General features: G+C 40.1%; 1 protein-coding gene across 3 annotated transcripts in view; it reads right to left on the bottom strand.

Moving 5' to 3' along the window:
- TRIO (trio Rho guanine nucleotide exchange factor) overlaps window positions 1-19,111 on the bottom strand; it is a 342,164-nt gene that overhangs the window by 167,630 nt on the left and 155,423 nt on the right. For all 3 annotated transcript variants that reach the window (XM_081288471.1, XM_081288470.1, XM_081288472.1), the window contains exons 7-9: window positions 18,766-18,957; window positions 11,528-11,659; window positions 1,320-1,550 (exon numbers count right to left, since the gene is read on the bottom strand). In XM_081288471.1, the coding sequence (XP_081144597.1) occupies window positions 1,320-1,550; window positions 11,528-11,659; window positions 18,766-18,957 (555 nt within the window). The remainder of the gene's footprint in view (window positions 1-1,319; window positions 1,551-11,527; window positions 11,660-18,765; window positions 18,958-19,111) is intronic.

The following is a 19,111-nucleotide window of genomic DNA, read 5'->3' on the forward strand; positions in this document are numbered from 1 at the left end:
CCAGGACATTGGCTCCACCTCCTTCTCTCCCTGCTCTGTATTCTTTCCCTAGTAATTAGCTTCTTGGGCTAAAAACGACATTGTTAAGAAGCATAATATCAAAACAACTGTTCCTGAGGCACTTTGTATATGTAACCTTCAAAGAACTTAAAAAGCAAAATTAGAAGCAAAGCCTAGTTTGCACAAATTACAAATGACAGAGCCATTAAAAAAAAAGTATCTTGAACTCATCAGATTCATATTAAGTGAAGAATGGTGATCAATGACAGGGAGGATCTTGTGTTTATCAGAAAGCAGCATGATTTTCCAATCCCAGTCCACTCGGCAGAAAACCCGTCAACCTTCAGACAATTCCTAGGGAGATGGAGATCTGAGATCCTATGTGCCTGAACCATGCACAATGGCTTGCAAACGGCCAGGGAAAAGAGAGTGTTTCCCCTCCAGACACACCACTGCTTCAGGCCAACTTCCTAGATCACAGGTGTCCCTGCAAACCCCAGAATTCCTCATCCCCAGAGTTGGCACCTTGTTTACCCCTCTATTTCTCTACTTTAGAGTAAGGATGTGATTGCTCTCTTATTCATTACTGAAGCCACATCATAATGTATACCCACAGCTTTGTCCCTAAAACCTGCAATAAGTACACAATTAGGATGGTGACATGGACTTACTTTTATTTTTACAACAAAACAGATGTTTACCCCCTAGAAATGAACAGTCATGGGAGTCCACTTTTCATTAATGACAACTAATGAAGAACTACTGTGCATTATGAACCACACTAAACACCAAATCAGAACAAAAACCTCATTGTTCAAGTAACCAAAGAGCAGGCAAACCTAAACAAACCTTAGAATACACCAGCATAGAGGCTGGGATTGTGGCTCAGGGGTAGGGCACTTGCCTAGCATGTGCGAGGCCCTGGGTTCGATCCTCAGCACCACATAAAAATAAATAAATAAAATATATTGTGTCCAACTACAACTAAAAAAAAAAAAAAAAAAAAAAAAAAAAAAAGAATACACCAGCATATACACCATCAGCATTATTCTCCAAATAAATACAAAACTGTGAATGGGCTGTTTTGGACAGCAAAAGCCATAGATACTCTAGTGCCAGCTGCACAGTACCTCATGTGTCCACTGCATAGGAGAGAGCAGTTACGAGTAGTCTGCAGGTGCACACAATGGTAGTCAACAAAGAAGCACCTGTCCTCATGCCCACTCCTCAGCACAGATGATTCCAACATGGCAGTGCACGCAAATAAACCAAGTCAGCAAAAGCCATTCTCCATGAGAAGGGTTCGACCTGAAACCCACCTGTTGAACATCCTGCTGGAAAACACACAGCTGCAGCCTCTGGTGCAGCCGGACTTTGCGGTGTTGCCAGATGTTCTCAAGCTGCCGTTGATGGTGCAGCACCTCATGGATGACATCCAGAACATGGTGCACAGCCTTGGAGTAGTTGGCAGAGGCCGTTAGGGAGTCAGAGCTGCCAGGAGTCAAGGGCCTCTGGAGCTTGTCAAGAAGTGACTTTCCATCTTGGCTCACCTGCCCAAAAAGTGAACATGTGATTATTCAACACCAGTGGCTATGTCCAGGCTGGGCTGTAGATGGTGCCCTCAGGTACATACACATGCGTGCACGCACACGCACACACACACATGCACATATTCACATATAATCATACAACAGCATATTTTATATACAATCAGATAGACTTTAAAAGAATCCATCCATGATCCATTAATACCACACAATCAAATGTTGTAACACCAAGTTACATTAAGATTCATTATCATGAACATCATAATAGATACTATTCTTAATATATAAAGATACTATTTGCCTTAAGTAATATGAATCAGCAAACCAAAGTTGCATTGCCGGGATATCTATGAATTTTAAAAGTGAGAATTTTCTCTTGAGAAATTATTATAGAACACAACAGATCATCACAAACATCACAAAAATTTTAACATTGAATCTTGAAACCTTAGTTTCAAAAATAATCAATAATCTAACAATAGGCAAAGAATATGTAATGAAATTTTCTGACAGCAATTTTACTCGAATAGCAACTTTACTCCACAAAATAAAAAGAAAACTAAAAATGCCATTATAATTGGTTTATTAACTTCAGGTAATTTTGATTAAAATGTCATTTTTTTTAAAAAAAGAGATTTCAGTGTTAAATTACAGCTGTTAATTATCAAAACTATAATCAAACAAAAGCATTTGAATTAATAGAAGAAATTTTAAAAGGGGAGGGTGGAGTATGGAAAGAAAAGAATTATGTGGTCTTCATATTTATGAATGATCTTAAGACTTATGAGTAATTATGCCAGAGATAGTAGAGAAAAAATGACTCCAGAAGACAACACAAAGGACATGTGGTAAAGGAGCACCCAGGCTGTGAGAGGGAGGGTGCCTAGAGCAATCCTCTCCACCAAGGTCTATCTAGGTCTCTCTTCTCGGACACCTTCCCAGCTGGAAACCTGTGTCTCTAGTTAAAGGGGAACACACGCAGGAGTGTGGAGGGAACAGGCACTGCTAGTGGCACAGGAGGCCTCTGGAACTGCCTAACCTGTTCCTTAACTCTTAGAGGTATGATTGTACAGGGAAGAAAAATGTTTTGTTGTTGTGTTTTGTTTTGTATTTGCAGTACTAAGGATTGAGTCCAGGGTACTTTGCCACTGAGCTACATATCCTGACCTTTTTATTTCTTATTTTGAGACAATGTCTCACTAAGTTGCTGAGGCTGGTCTAGAAGTTGTGATCTTCCTGCTTCAGCATCCTAAGTCATTGGGATTACAGGCTTAAGTCATCAAGCCCATCATGTGTTTATTTTTCATAACGTGCATTTGAAACCTTTGTTAGAAGTGTTGATTTTACCTTATGAAGGTTTCATGATTTAAAGTAAATCTAATACATCCTTATAACAAATTTTAAGAGAAAACAAGTCCAGCTGAAGACAACAGAGTATAAATGAACCATGTCAATCACTCAGTGACAATTAAAACAAAACATGTTAAGGCTGGGATTGTAGCTCAATGGTAAAGCATTTGCCTTGCATGAGTGAGGCTCCAGGTTCAAGTGCCATCACCAGGATATACACAAAAAAGTGTTAAAACCAAAACTGTATCAAATTATGTTATGTGCATATATGAATATGGCATAATGAATCCACTATTATGCATAATTATAATTATAACCAATCATAAAGAAATGGAGTGGGTGCATTTCTTAGAACTGGGAACCACTACTTCATTTCTTTATTTTTACATTGTATAGGTCCTAAAAAAATTTGCCTCAGAGTCATTAATAGCTGCTGAAGTTTCAGCCATCTCACCCAAATTCCTGGCACCAAGGGTAAGAGGTAAGGCAAGTACTCTAACACTGAGCTCTAACCCCAACCCTAAAAAAAATTCCTTATAAATAGCTCCTTAAAGTTTCATTGCTCATAATACACATAAGTCAGGAAATGTACAATATAGCATATGATTTGGTGAGCACATGTCGGAAAGACATAGATCAGAAGCAAATGCTGCCTCTCCAAAGTTCACTCACCCCTCCTTGACAGCCAAACCTCTGTACTCAGAAATGGCATATTCCAGCCGTAAAGCTGCATTTCCCAGCCTTGCTTATTTATAGGAGTGATCAATATAGAGAAGTAAAAAATGTTGAATGGGAATTTTGGGAACAGTTTAAGGGTCAGGTTGTAACTATGCTCATTCTGTCTTGCCCTTGCCTCCAGGAACTTGGGTAAGATGCTGGAGTTTCAGCCACTGTTGATGATTCTAAGGCAAACTTGACAGCCATTTACCTGCTAGAAGAGTCAACAGCACAGCCACACTGACCCTGGAACAACAGTCTTCACAGACTCCATCTACACAAGTAGAAAGCAAGCTCTATCTTGACCAACTGTTTTGGGTCTTAAACCACCAATGCAAAATGTGTCAAATGGGTTTCCAGCCCTCATGAAAAGGCATCCATGTGACACCACCAATACTGTTCTGAAAACGAACAAATCCGAGCAACAATATTCCAGAAATGGCATATTCTTTCCCTGAGTGTCTTTGTATCCGTTTGGCAGCTCTCAGTAGCACATATTATGACTGGCATGATAGGAAGTCTGCAGAGTAGGTGAAGACAGAGACAGCTCACTGAGCAAGCTCTGCCCCCAGGAATCCACACGCAGAGACCAAAGTGCTGCTGCTGGTGCCACCACTGGTACTGTCATTTATCAGAATGACAGTGGTAGCAGCAGGGTTTTGTCGGAAAGATCTTGGACAAGAGAACTATCTCACACCCAATAAGATAGCACGGAATTTCAAATGTTCATATATAACAACTCTCTAGTGAAACTTTACAGAATGATTGTTTTATTTCCATGCAGCTTTTATAAGTTTGGCAGTTTAAGAAGTATTACCTAAGCACATAAACAATATCATAGATGTTTTTAATAATTTTTGGCAAAATGTTTTTGTGAGTACAGTAATATGTGAAAATGTCAGAAATTTATAAAATGTTAATATGTATTTCTATCATATAGAAAAGAAGGTTTTAAATGGTATATAATATATACAGCCCAAAAATTCATATATATTTCAAGTATAAAACCAATAATATGAGTTTATGGTTTGTAATGTAGTTCTGAATGACTTTAACCGTAGAACCAGGTAAAATCTACTTCAGTTACACACTTTGTTTAAAACTCTGTTTCTAGTTTTTAGCCCCTACAAGGGAAAGCAGCTGCCAAAAGAAAATCAGCCTCCATTATCAAATAGAAGGACTTTTCCATAATTTTTAACTGATAAAAATCAGCTCATTTTTTAGTCTGCTCTTTGTTTTTCTTGGAATATAGGGCTGGGGGACTTGACAGGCAATCAAAATTGCATTTTATAAACACTAACTAAAATTTTATAAATATATGAACTCATAGGCTCTAATATTAAATGAGTTAAGGAAAATGCAAATATTAACAAGTAAAACAGTAATTAAAGATAAGTTTAAAATTTTGCCATATCAAAGGTATGCTTGGTTCCTAATATTTAAAAGGAAGTTTAACTGTTTAAAATCTGGAACAATGACCTGGTTCCTGAATATTTATTTTTGATCAGAACTGCACATATATGTACCTTGGATCTCTGTATGCCACCCTAAAAAGGAGTTTCACAAAACTGCACAGAGGGCTTGCCTATTCTCATTTCTGGTACTTGGATCTCTACATTTCCCATTAAATCAGATTCTGAGCTAAGTCTGCAGCAGGAACATTCTTCAGTTACCCAAAGTTGAATGTTGTGCTATGAGAACTGTATCTGGACACTCCTGCTTAAGGCTGCAAAAGCAACAACCATCCAAAAGACAAATGATTTTGACCCAGAAATGTTGTCAACTAGGTCCAAATGTGATGTCTTATAGACATCAAGTGGTAGGAAACAACAATCCAAAGGTAAAACAAAAATAGGCAAAACACACAAAACCACCTAGTCTGTCATGAGGAAATGGTGCCCTGGCAGCTTGAGCAAAGGGAAGGCCCTGGCTGCTCTGACTCTGAACGCCCACAGCCAGTGCACCATGGCCTCCCAGCACAGGTCTCTTCAGGAAGCCTGGGCATGGGTCCACTATCCTCTCTACCTCCTGTGAAACCGTTCTCATGCCACAGTTTTCATGTTGGAGAAAAAAATGAGAAGGCAGCAGGTGAGCACTCAGCCTATTCTATACAACAGTGGACACTCAGACAAGAGCTGAACCTACTTCTCCAAGGACGTCAAACCTGTGTTAGGATGGCTACATCAAGAAGCTTCTAGATCATGCCCTGACAGTGATGCTTCCCACGCTCCAAGGACACCATCTGGTAAAGAGAAGGATAAAAAGACAGTTCTTTCTCTGGGGAAAGTTCTTATAGGATGGACTTCCAAAGCTTATTTCTTATAGATATTCAGTTTCTGATTCAAAACCGGATCAATTTAATTATGCCTAACCTTCTCTGATACCTCTACTTGGATCATTGGAAAGAAAAACCAAAATAAGACCAAAAAAGGCAACTGCTGGTGCGGCCCCATTGGCACCAGTTGGACTTAACTACCTGTGCTCTTAACTACCTTCGTTCTGCAGACCACACTTGGGCTAGCTTTTTATCACTCCTTTTTTGGAGCCCTCAAAAGGCCTCTAGCTGAGCTCTGGGGGTACAGTAGAAGTGGATGACAGCAACATGTGACTCTGGCAATGCTTCGACCTTTCATGAGATTGTAAAACAGTTGCTCTATAAGTGATGTGGAGCAACTCACCTCCCAAGTGGTCTTAGTAAGATTACTATCCAGGTGAATCATTCTGCTACTTGTTTTTCTCTTATGCAAATAACACTAACTGTGCCATCATCCATTTACATACTGCCTTTAAAAGGCACTCAACCAGCTTCATGGGCAGCAAATCCTATGGCTGTTGAAGTACACACTAAGTCAGCATACTTGCTAAGCTAAGAAAGTGATGCAGAAACTAAACCCTGGTGTTATCCTGGCTTGCAGCAGGCCAAGGTCACTTTGCCTTTCTCCTGCTCCCAGGTCTGTAGTGGAGAGGATGTGTGGAATCCAAACACATGATTTTTAGGCTTATAAGGAAACATGGGCACACTGAGATCAAAGTCATTTGAATGAATTTAGTTTCCTGAAAAACTTGTAGATATGCTGGCTTGCTTAAAATATTAAAAACTACTACTTTACATGCTGTTTCTAAATTACAGGTTATCTCAGTCATCCATACTGCTTCACTCTTGTGATCAGCTACAGCAAGCAAAATTGGTCCCAAATCTTAGCAAGCTAAAGCAAGCAAATATTTGTGAGGTAGGCTGCTCTGTCCCTACAACACACAGAAGAGCAACATGGGACAGAGCTAATCAAACAGAACAAAGCAGTGTTTGTCTCTTGAAAAAAAATGCTGGGAAGGTTTCCCATAGCAAACTTATGTCACCAGACACTACAGACTATAAACACAGTTTTATTTAAAAGTTGTGGGAAAAAGCAAGCGAGTAAGAAAGAAGGAGGGACACAAGGTGAGGAACCAGCTGGGCTTATGAACATGGCTGCCCCAAGACAGCTCTGCATCTAGCTGGAAGTCTAGCCCATGGCAGGGCTGAGATGGACACTTCCAAAGCAGACCCACAACTCTTGAGTAACAGGTAAAAAAATACTCCACAGGGTCAGTGGGTAGGAAGGGAAACCCACTGAGAATATTAATTTGGCATCTCCAGGGATGGAGCATGAGAAGCTGCATCTTCAACCAAGTTTGAAAATTACTGACTCAGGAAAAGAAAAAAAATCACTTAAAAAAAAAAAAAAACAAAGTTGTCATCCCCTTCCTGTCCTTCTCCCCTCCTGGCATGGAGGAAGTGAGGCAGTGAAGAGTGGTAGTACACGGCTTTCTAAGGAAGAGGGCAATATGGAGTAGGGGGTGAAGAAGCCAGACCAGAATAATTGGGAGATTGACCAAATGCTAATTGAACAGGTAAGTTAACATATTGAGAACAATGGACATCAGGTCTTTTGCTATCTGAGAAGGGATTTATAAGTATGGAAAGAAAAGGGCTAGAAAGAACCCTGAGGTTCCTGGATTGGAAATGGAAGAACCGGTACAAACAGAACACATGTGCTTTAAGAATATAGGTAGTCACAGATAGATACAGCAGTAATTTTAGATATATGTGTATAATTGTGCATGCACATGGATGGTTGGGTGGGTGGGCAGATGCAAGGAAGTTAGAAAGAAAGGCCTGGATGGGTGAGCATATGGATAGACTGATGAATGGAGGGACAGGTGGGTGGGTGGGCACACTTCCAAACCATGTGTCCTGGCTGCTCAGAGGGCCTAAAAGCGCTGACACCTCATAAGCAAACAAGCCCTCTGGCTCTACCTTCTCAATGCCACACAATACAAGGAACCTTCTTACTGAGTGAGATGGCTGATCCCAGGGGTAGGCAGGAAAGTACAAGATGAGCCTGGAACATTTTGTTAAGCCAGAAAGTAAAGGAGTGTTCAAAGGATGAGAAAGACATATCAAAAGGACACAGAGAGGGATTCCAACTGGTCAAATCTGTACAATTTACATGTCAAAAGAGAATAATAGATAATCCACTACACACAGTAAGACTGCATGAGGAAGAAGAATGGGGGGGGGTGTTCTTCCTTAAGATAGAAAATGATCTATAAATACAGAAGGAATGATGAAACTAAGTAACTGTCATCAGAGTGGTGACGGATACAGGCAGAAATCCTCATGGAGGCTGGGCTTTGGAGAAGAAGTCTGAAGAGTAGTGTTATAGCACATCTGCCTGCAAAACATTTGGCAAAGACAAAGTCTGAAAATACTTTAACTATATATTGGAGAACTTTGCAGACAACAATCCATTTAGTGGTCAAGGTTAACAGCTCCAGGGGTGGGAGGGGTTGGCATAATAGACCTGCAGCTGTGACACCTGGAAAACAGCATGAACCTGCCAAGGCACAGCCTGAGGACCCCATGAGGTGGATGGACTTGCGTCAGGCTAAGAGTGAAAGCCTTGTGCCCCATAAGACCATCACAGATATAAAGGTAAGGAATGTCTGGTTTAGAAAGAGACTGATGAGACACATCCACTAAAGGTAGTGCACACCACTGGACAGCATCCCAGACCAGGAAAGAGACAGAGACTCTGCTAAGACAGCTGGGGGATGAGAATGGGATCTGAGGACAGAATGGTCGTGCTAAGAGAAGGAAAGAAAGAGGGAAGGAAAGAGGGTGAAACAAATGTATCACAATGCTAAAAATTGGGAAATCTGGGTCCAGGGAACATGAGTGTTTTCTGTGCTATTCTACCTCTTTTCTGTAGATCTGAAACTATTTCATAATTTAAATAATTTAAAAGGCAAAATAATTCATTATGTTCTAAAAATCTTTTCAGTCCATTCAGGTCAAATTATTGTCTCCTTGAATTCATACTTCTGTTACAAACTTGTTATTGAGGCTAAAAATTTAGGTTTACGACCTTGGCCTGGGAGGCGCTTTACTTTTGGTTAAATTAGTTTGAATTATCAGTATCAATTTAAAGTGAATAAAACTATACCATAGGTAAATGTAAGTTCCTACATCAAGATGCTCCATTTTTATAAAATGTAGTTTTAAGAATTAAGATATTCTGGGCTGGAGTTGTGGCTCAACAGTAGAGCACTCATGTCTCACATGTGAGACCCTGGGTTCGATCCTCAGCACCACATAAAACTAAATAAACAAAATAAATATTTTTTAAAAATTAAGAGATTCTGTACTTGTAAGAGAGCCAAGCACAGAGGCAGTGTGAAGTGGCTGTTTTGGTGGAAGGTGACACTGTTCAGGTGCAGGTGATTGAGAGGTATGTCATATTATTTTCTGGGTTGAGTCCCCAGGTGAAGATTATCATCAGCTTCTGCCAGTGACCTGGTGTGTGAATGGAAACTATTCAGTCCTACCTTCATTTGTCAAGGGTATTCAGATGGCTGGCTACAAGCCTACCACTGCAATCAAAGATGGTATACTGGGGGAAAGAACTTAATGGTTTTTAGAAATTCATGTAATCCTCATAAATTGATGTGATTAAGGAGGAATACATATGTTCAATTTTCAGTTTTATTACAGAAATGGCTATTATATATTGTGTGTATGTAAAAAGCATCTCTAATAAAGTAGGCAATCAAATTAGCTAAGAAACACAGCATGTAAAATTAAGAAACCTAAGAGTTGACTATTTTTTTTTTTACTCCTATTGGCAACATGAAATAGTGCTATATAGGGGGTTCTTGCAAGGCAAAAGGGGTAACTGCAGAAACAAACAATTTAACACTAACTTTCATGGAAGGAAGGACTGACCTCTTCTGAAGCAAATACAGTAGCACTTCCTGTGTCCATTTAATGTACCCATAGACACCAGGGGATCAAGAGACCTGGGCCCAGTGGTCAGTGAAGCATAAGAACTGCCAGACTAAAATGCAAACAGCCAATTCTTCCTTGCAACTTTGACAAGAGTGGGTGTGGTTCAGATCAAAAAAGACTGATTTAAAACCAGCAAATGTTTATTAAACTTCTTCTATACCAAACCCCCTACTAGGTACTCTGAAATATTTTCTCACTGAGGCCTCAAAGTAATCATTCACCTTAACACAGAAATTATAGCTGCTGCCTATTAAAGGAGAATGGAGGAAACTTTTTAGATAAAAGCAAGCATACGAAATTCCAAACATCTCCAGGAATATAACCATTAACGCAGAGGCTGACAGGTCTGCAGGGCCAAATGAACAAGACGCAGGCAAGGGTGAGACTGTGTAACCCAGGCTTGTACATCATGTGTGTTAGGGTCTGTAAAAAAGTCAAGATGGCGCCTGGCATTTTGCCAGAGGGAGTGGTTTGTGAAGTAACGCCAGTGAGCCATTAAGTGTGGAGATTCCTTATTGGTTGACTGCTGTATCTAGTTTATGTTAATTAAGATAAGCTGTGTGTAATGTATATATACCCCTCCTGTCCTACAATAAACGGCTCCCACTCCTGCTGTATCAATCTTTACAAGTTCCCCCCCCCCCCGCCCCCGTTAGTTTGCCCAGCCAGCCGGCCTGCGGCAATGTGGCCACTGGTGGCATAGTATATAGGTAGGAGAGTAGTAAGTGGAAACACGAAGCCATCCTGCTCCACCAGCTGATCTCCTAACAAGCCACTTTGGGCCTCATTTGTTAAGAGCAGAGACAATAATGGTACATATCTCTGAGTTATGAGCATTAAAGTAAGGTATTACATAAAGTCCTGACAATACAGCATGAAATAGAAGGAGGCAGCAGAAAATAAAATACAGATACCTTAAATTAATAATGCAATGAACTCTGAAATAACAAAGAAAATGCTACACTTAGATTTCTAAAAAGAAATTGTGCTTTGCAATCCAGACTATGAAGCTGAAGTAGGCTCTCTCTGTATTTTCTAAAAAGTTTCATTCATGGGCTGGGGATGTGGCTCAAGCGGTAGCGTGCTCGCCTCGCATGCGTGCGGCCTGGGTTCGATCCTCAGCACCACATACCAACAAAGATGTTGTGTCCGCCGAGAACTAAAAAATAAATATTAAAAAATTCTCTCTCTCTCTCTCCATCACTCTCTCTTTAAAAAAAAAAAAAAAAAAAAAAAAAAAGTTTCATTCAAAGTTTAAACTGAGTTTGACAAGACCGAATAGCACACAAATACATATTTCTTAAGTACATATAGACAAGAAGACTGGATTTCATTTATGTAGCTGATAAAAATACAAGCACTCAAATCAACAAAAGTCAGAGGGCCATGAAAAGTCACTGGCTGCACACAACCAGCTTTACTTGTGACCTCCAAGTACAGGAATTCAAATGCCGAGTGACAAAACTGCAGTTTAACTCAACATCTTAGGTTTTTACTGAGCTATCCAAAACTTCAACTTGTCAGCTCCTAGTGCTATGAGGCAAAAATACTGTTGCCTTGCAATCTAAGACAAATTGGTCCTTACCTCAGAATAAGCAAGGGTGATGTGCTCGTAGATTCCCTGATGGTGATGGATGGCATCTTCCAGATCCTGCAGCTCAGATGGAAGGTCTACTTCACCACAGGCTTTACACCAGGAGTCCACGTTGCTCATGTACTTGGGGGTTAAAATAAAAAGATCAGGGCTGGGGTTGTGGTTCAGTGATAGAGTAATTGCCTAGCATGCATGAGGCACTGGGTTTAATCCTCAGCACCATATAAAAATAAAGAGATTATCTCTACCTAAAACTAAGAAGTAAATATTTTTTAAATAAAAAAAAAAGATCACATCTATCAATTCATCACATATCATTTATGTTGAAAGGGGATATTTTTAAACATAGTTTTGAAAAGAAGGGTAGTTGTGTAAGATCATAAGAATGTAACATGGTTGAATGTTCATCTCAAATAGCATTAATGAGACCTCAAATGTGATGTGATTCTTGGACTCCACTCCCAGAGGTTAGGGTCTAATGGGATAAGGGCCAGGCTCATGAACCTGTGCTTTTTTTTTTTTTTTTTACTTGTTTTTTGGAGGAGACGGAGGAGGTATTGGGGATTGAACTCAGGGGCACTCGACCACTGAGCCACATCCCCAGCCCGGTTTTGTATTTTTTATTTAGAGACAGGCTCTCACTGAGTGGCTTAGTGCCTTGCTTTTGCTGAGGCTGGCTTTGAACTCGAGATCCTCCTGTCTCAGCCTCCCGAGCTGCTGGGATTACAGGCATGTGCCACCACGCCTGGCTGCGAACCTGTGTTTGGACAAAGGCTCAGATTTCTTCTGCCTAGGGTGTGGGTATGCCTCTGGAGCAGCACTACCCTGCACTGTTAGGGACACCCTAGCCAGTTTTGCCAATCCAGCTTTGCCAATCCACATCTTAATCTATGTTTCTACCTGCCCTGTATTCCCAGCTCAGCCCAACCATGGTTGCAAGAGCAGGATGTGGCTTCTCTGAGGAGCTGTTTTTCAGACTTACTTTTTCTCTTACGTTAAAATACTAAAGGAAAAGACCAAGGTAGCTGAAACTACTTGACTAACATTAGCAAGAGCAAGCAGCCCATTCTTTTACCCTTTCCAAAGGAAATTAACACAGGAATAAAGAGGAGACCAATAAAGGCAGACGAAGCTGCTCAGCTGTGAACCTCAAGAAAGGTTTAGGAGGTGGCAGAACCATTCAAAATTTTCCAATTTGCATATAAACAAGAGTCTGAGCCTCCCTGAATGTCCAGGACTGCTGACAGCAGTTCCAATCTCAATTTTCCCCACTGCCACCCACATCTCCAAGACTCATCAATAGTGGATAAATCACTGCCAAATTTCCAAGGGAGATGCTATCAGAATCCATCACAGTTAAGTGTTGAAGGCAAGTGCAGAAGGCACAATTAAAGAAGCTAATTCAATTAAGCTCAGCAGACATCAACATATTTCCCTGGGTTTAACCTCTTTCACTCTGTTTCCAGCAGGTTTTTATACTTAGCAGGGAATGCAGTGGATGGCTGTCTTAAAATGGGACACCTGACCATCAGATGGGGGAAAGACTCTATATATTACTCTCCTAAAATATGATGAGCATAACTTCCCAGCTACTTACGGCATTTAAGACCTTAAAATAGACAAATCACCCAAGTAATTATTGTTTATGAAAATCCCTGTATTAATGTTGGCTCAGAAAAATATCTGTACTTTGTTAAAACCTCTGGGTTTGACAACAATTCAAATGGCACAAAGTGTCAACGACAGCAATTAGTTTCTGATGGCTCCAAACATCACTAAGCCAGCCAGCACCAAGGAGAGTTTTCATTACCTTCTTTTGTGGTGTCTTCCTAATTCCCTCCAGGCACTGGAAACTGTAACAAAATTACCTTCACCACCCCCCATATATATTCAGATATGACTACTTACTCCTATTTCTAAGTATTTCCTGGATAGAGTGTTCTATAAATGTCATTTAGGTCAGGTTGGTTGATTCTTTTAACTTTATTTTACTTTCTTCTTCCATTATTGTACTTAATGCCAATTAGTAATTACTGTAAACACTTTTCAAATATGAATTGACTGAGGTTAACCATCACCATTAATAAACCATCAGGTCCAAGTCAGCAATGAATTTACTCCTGGACAAAGGCCACTGCCAAGCACCCAAAACAAAGAGTTTTGACATATTCCAAGAGACAAAAATGCCTCTGATGGACCATCGTGAACACAAGTATTAGCTACAAAGCACAATACTTCACAATTTAATAACAGTTGTCAGGCTAACAGATCACTGCATCAAACTCTATTAAAATATATGCAACTCTTTTTGTTGAAGCAACTGAAATTAGTTAAGGTCTGGACACACCTGGCAAAAATTCCTTTCATAACAAAGTGCTTAAGTTGTTTTTCAGGGAAAACCTTCAGAATTCATTCAAGGATCGTTTGAGATCCCCATACTCGGGTGCGCGCGTGAGTGCGAGCGCACACACACATCCTCCGCCCCAAAAAATGAAATCAGCTTTTCAAAAATGCACATCACAGAAGAAGCCAACTTCCCAAGCAATAACCTTGACACAAGCTCCAAATCCCCTGCACAGAACAAAACTCACAGAAAAGAAGCACACAACCTGTGAAGAGGTGTGAAGCCAGTCTATGCCTGCACAAAGGAACCCTACTCCCCGTTTTTGCCACCCAATTAGTAGGCAGCTTTTCCCACTGCCAACTGATCAGAGAGGAAGACCTGGGTGTTGCGGTCCTGGCCTCCTTACTGGTTGGCTGCACAATAAAGCTCCTTCCTTTTGTAAAAGCTGGTTCCCTAGCACTGGATTCTATGCTTATCCAGCAGTAGGTGGAGCTGGGTGGTGGACAGCACACTCAAAGTGCAGTGTTGCATTTCCAGCACAGAAGAGAGAATAGAGGAGAGAGATCCTGATGCTGAGCAGAATGGAGACTTCTTAAAAAGTGGTTTAAACAAACAAACAAACAACTGTTGCTGAATAGATGATAAACAGAGTTTGTATTCATCACTTTGCAAAACTGAGGCAAGAGGGTAAGGGAAGTGATTTATATACCCAGCTTTCCAAGGAGAACTTGAATAACTAGAAGACTGATTCTCCTAGGTCTTTCCCTGACTCCCTGCTAACTAGAGGGAGCTTCACCCTGAGGTGCTGGGCTCTTCTGCTTGTTTGTCTCCACCACCCACAGCTAGGGTCCTCCAGACCCTGAGCCTCACTCCTACCCACTTCTTAAGCCCATCACCTCCACCTCCCAGACACAGTCTCAGCTGAGCATAACTGATTTAGGAAAAAATGGAAAGTTCCTAGAGTATGAACTCTAAAAATATTTATTCAAAAGGGATTCCTCCTTTTTGAAGTGAGGCTGGTTGAAAGTATACATACACACACAAATTTAAACTTCAGAGTTCTTATTTCTCATCTCATTTTCTGTCTTCATTTCTAGAAAATATTACCCGCTTTTCCTTTTTGTTTCATCATTTTCACTTTCTCCCCTGGGTCCCCTTCTCTGCCCAGGAAAATCATGGGGTAGAAAAAAGCATTTTCACTTGTGTATCATAAATCAGCTATGACGGCTCCAATAGAAAAACTCAGAGAAGACAACCTCAATTTGAACCAAAATAAGCCAAGAATCACTCTCAGTACCTTAAAACTGCTTTCATGGATACACTACTCATTTTGTATATATATTTTGTCCCAATTCCTTCATTCCATGATAATCTAATTTTTTACCAAAAGCCAAGAATTAGTCTATGCTTTTGGTAAAAGCTTTCATGAAAGAAAGAACATATATAAAGTGAAATTCTGTTAAGATAGGACCAGTGACTTGTATTATTTGGAAATAATGAAGCATTATACTTGATATTTTCCTCAGAATTTCAACCCAGACTTCTGATAAAATCATCCAAATGATAACCATTGTATATTAGTCATGCTTATAATATATGTTACTTTAAAAACTTTTTCTGAAAAGCTCAAAACTTTTTGTGAAAAGTAAAATTTTATAAGAATACTAACAGAAGTACAAAAGACTTCATTTTATGTGAGGAAATGAAAAATGTAGCCATAAAGCTCAAGGAGAGTCCCAGCTTTGGGAATATAGGCAAGCCATTCCGGCACAGAGACGGTCAGGACATAGGTGCCCTGTGAGGGCAAGCCTCTATCAGAGCAGAATGCTCTGCAGTCACACAAATGTGCCTCAGTGCTGCCTATACAGCAGCCACTAGCCACACTTGATGCCACCTATGTGAAATAGGAATGCTCCAGTAAGGCATTCCACTTTTGTTGAACCTTATTTTCAGAAATTACTTTATTATTAAAATCATTTTATTGATGTGGCTTCAGTGGCCACATGTAGGGACAGGCAAGCAAACAGGAGAATGCAGTTCAGGATTACTGTGGATAACCTGGAAAATTGAAGGTATAGTAATACCATGTCACTTACAATTCTTTTTTATAAAAAGGTAATCTTTAAAGAATTTGCTATGGAACCATCCTAACATAAAAGGACTGTTAAGTGGATATTCACACCACATGACGAGGTCAGTAAGGCTGGGGCCCCTCAACACTGTGTACTGAAAAATCACTGTGGCCATGTTTCCATATTTGTAAACTAGTATTCTGATTCCTTATCTTCACGGGAGATAAAGACATGAGAGAATGATGGAGACTCTGCAGGAAGGCATAATTAGAGAGATCCTGATGCTGAACAGAATGGTGAATTCTTAAAAAGTATTTTGGTTTTTTTTTTTTTAAAGCACTGCTGCATAGACTATAAAAGGAGTTTGTGTCCTTACATAACTCCTTGAAACTTCACCCTTGTCTAGTCTTAAAATTGAGATTTCTATGGTCATGAGCAAATACCAAAATAAGAATACCCATGGAGATACAGGTGCAGAGCTGCACAACTCAGCCAAAGCCTCATCTTCACAGAGAAGGCTACTTCCACTAGTAAGACCATTACCCATGGGCCACATATTTGAGCATTCTGTTTAAATTATCTCATGAAAATTCTAGATGGGAATCAAAAAGATGGATGGAAACATAACTCATGATGTCCAAGTTTCTGGGCCTTTCCAGACTGAGCTATGAAAACAACTTAATGTGACTAGATAGCACATTATCTAAAAAAGGAACAAAGTTGACCCATTCTTCTGTTCTCCTGGGAAGAGGAAACTACTTTAGATGTGAACTTCTCCCATCTATCAGAATTCAAAGGATGGCCTTCAGTGATGCAGAAGAGACCATGTATTTTTACCTCAAAGTCAGGAAATACTTGCCAAGAATCTGTACATTTCAGTGTCTGGGCACGACTGCATCATTCATCAAGGTACAGGATACATGTTGTGCCCTATCTTCATCAGGATACTCTCCCTAAATTCATATTTGGCTTCTGTGGCTGCTTTATATGCATGGAGCCCTCAAGCACACTTGAAATTTATGCAGGAACCCGTTAAGTTCTGTTCAATAATATACTCCTGTAAATTTAATTTTCTTCAACTCCCTAAGTTACAGCCAAATAAAAACACTCCACGCTGTCAACTTTGCTGTGTGTTTGAAAATTTTTAATAAAACATTATGGAGAAAATGCCTCATGATGTCCACATTTCTAGATTCCGTTTAGGCAGGCAAGATCAGCAGGCAGTCTCTTGGGTTTACTTACAATTCTGAATCCCCTCATGTTCATGAAAGACACTTCCTTCCATCTTCCGCTTTAGGTCACTTACCGTTTTCCTAAGCAGCTTGTTCTGCCTCTTATGTATTCACATTATCTTAACCTGCCCTTCTGGGGGCCCACTACCAACTTCACACCTCCTGGACCTGTAGGGTTGCTATATGGCTACCAAAGATGACACACTCATGGACCACAGCTCATCCTTCCCCTCACAGTGACAACAGATGATCAGGTACACAGCACTGCTCTGTATAGTAAGGGTCAGAAGTGGTCACAGGGCTATGAAGAAGGATCTGTTTCAGGCTGAGAAGGTTCCTGTTACTTTAAAAACTTGTTGCATATGTAGACCTTTGTAATGTTCTATTATAAAATTAGATAAATGCATAAGATAATAAGCAGAAAAATGAAAATCTGAAATTCTTCACTCACAGTTTTTATACGATACTACTAAGATGTTTTTCTCTTTATATTCCACTAATTTCCTCACTTGTTTCATACTTCAAAGGTTTTTAGAGTTGAGATCACTGCTAATTAGTGTCTTGTGCAACATTCCGACTATCTTGCTTAAATCCTAGGCAAGCTGGGGCCTCTATCTTACCTTCACTGACGACTTCACTCTCCAACAGAGACTGGTTTTAGGTGAGAGAAATACTATGTCCTTCTTGAAAGCATTAGGGCAAATCCTTATGAATGCAGTCCCCCCCACCCACCAAAATTGTTCCCGAGAAAGCTACACCAGTAATTTCTTTCTTTTAAATAGAGTAACCATTTGCCTTGTTCCCGGGAGTTTTCCTAGTGGCTGAAAGTTACTGTTCTCTCTGTTTTGGAGGAAGAGGAGAAAAACAGGTGGATGGAAAAACAACAGCAGTCACTGCTTATTAATGAAGATTAAGTAGCTCTAATTGGAAAATCTGAAATCTATCACTTTTGAGATATATAAATTTTTTGGATTTGGGGACATTTTGGATTTCAAATTTTCAGAGTAATGGGCTGGGGATGTGGCTCAAGTGGTAGCACGCTCGCCTGGCATGCACGGGGCGCTGGGTTTGATCCTCAACACCACATAAAAATAAAATAAACATATTGTGTCAACCTAAAAAAACTAAAAAATAAATATTAAAAAAAGAATTTTCAGAGTAAGAATGTTTAAATAATGTTCAATGCAAAAGCTACAAAATTGGACACTCTTAAGCATTTTGGTAAGGGGCTCTCAACCTATATTTACTATGCAGGACACTTGACACAAATGATCACATTTATGTGATAAAACTATCCCTTTCTGAACAGATACTTTTATTTCTGCTTTATTACTTTTATTTCTACTTTTTTCCTACATGAAAAAACTAAAGAACAGAGAGGTTAAATAATTTGCCTAGGGTTGCACAGCAACAAGTAAGAGAGTTTGGATTTAAACTTAAGAGGGACTTCAGAGCTCACTTTCAGAGATTACAGTCAAGTATTGCACAAATGATCTCCAAGGATTTGCTGCACATATTGAATGACTGGAGGAAGAAATGTTCTGGCTACCACTTCATGGGCTGGGGGTTCTAGGCACTGACCTTTTCAGCCTTCTGGTGGAAAATGGAGGACATGTCCAGCAAGGTGCTACGCTCATCCAGGGCTGCCGCAAATGCCTTCCACTCCTGCTCCAGCTGATTTGCAATCTGCTTGATCTGCTGAGAGGCATAGTGGCCAGATTCCACCAAGCGATTGGCCACCGACATTATGCGGTTTATATTTACATACACGTTCTGCAAAAGAGGCAGAAGAAGTGGGCCCATCAGGAGAAGGTTAGTAGAGGTTCCTTTCTAGAAACCCAGACAGCATTTTCTGAAACATCCTACTACAGTCCTATCTGTAACAGTAGAATCACCTGATAGATGATATTATGTATATATATATTTG

Source organism: Spermophilus citellus, assembly GCF_964194105.1.
Source record: "Spermophilus citellus genome assembly, chromosome: 1".
In the NCBI taxonomy this organism is placed as follows: domain Eukaryota; kingdom Metazoa; phylum Chordata; class Mammalia; order Rodentia; family Sciuridae; genus Spermophilus; species Spermophilus citellus.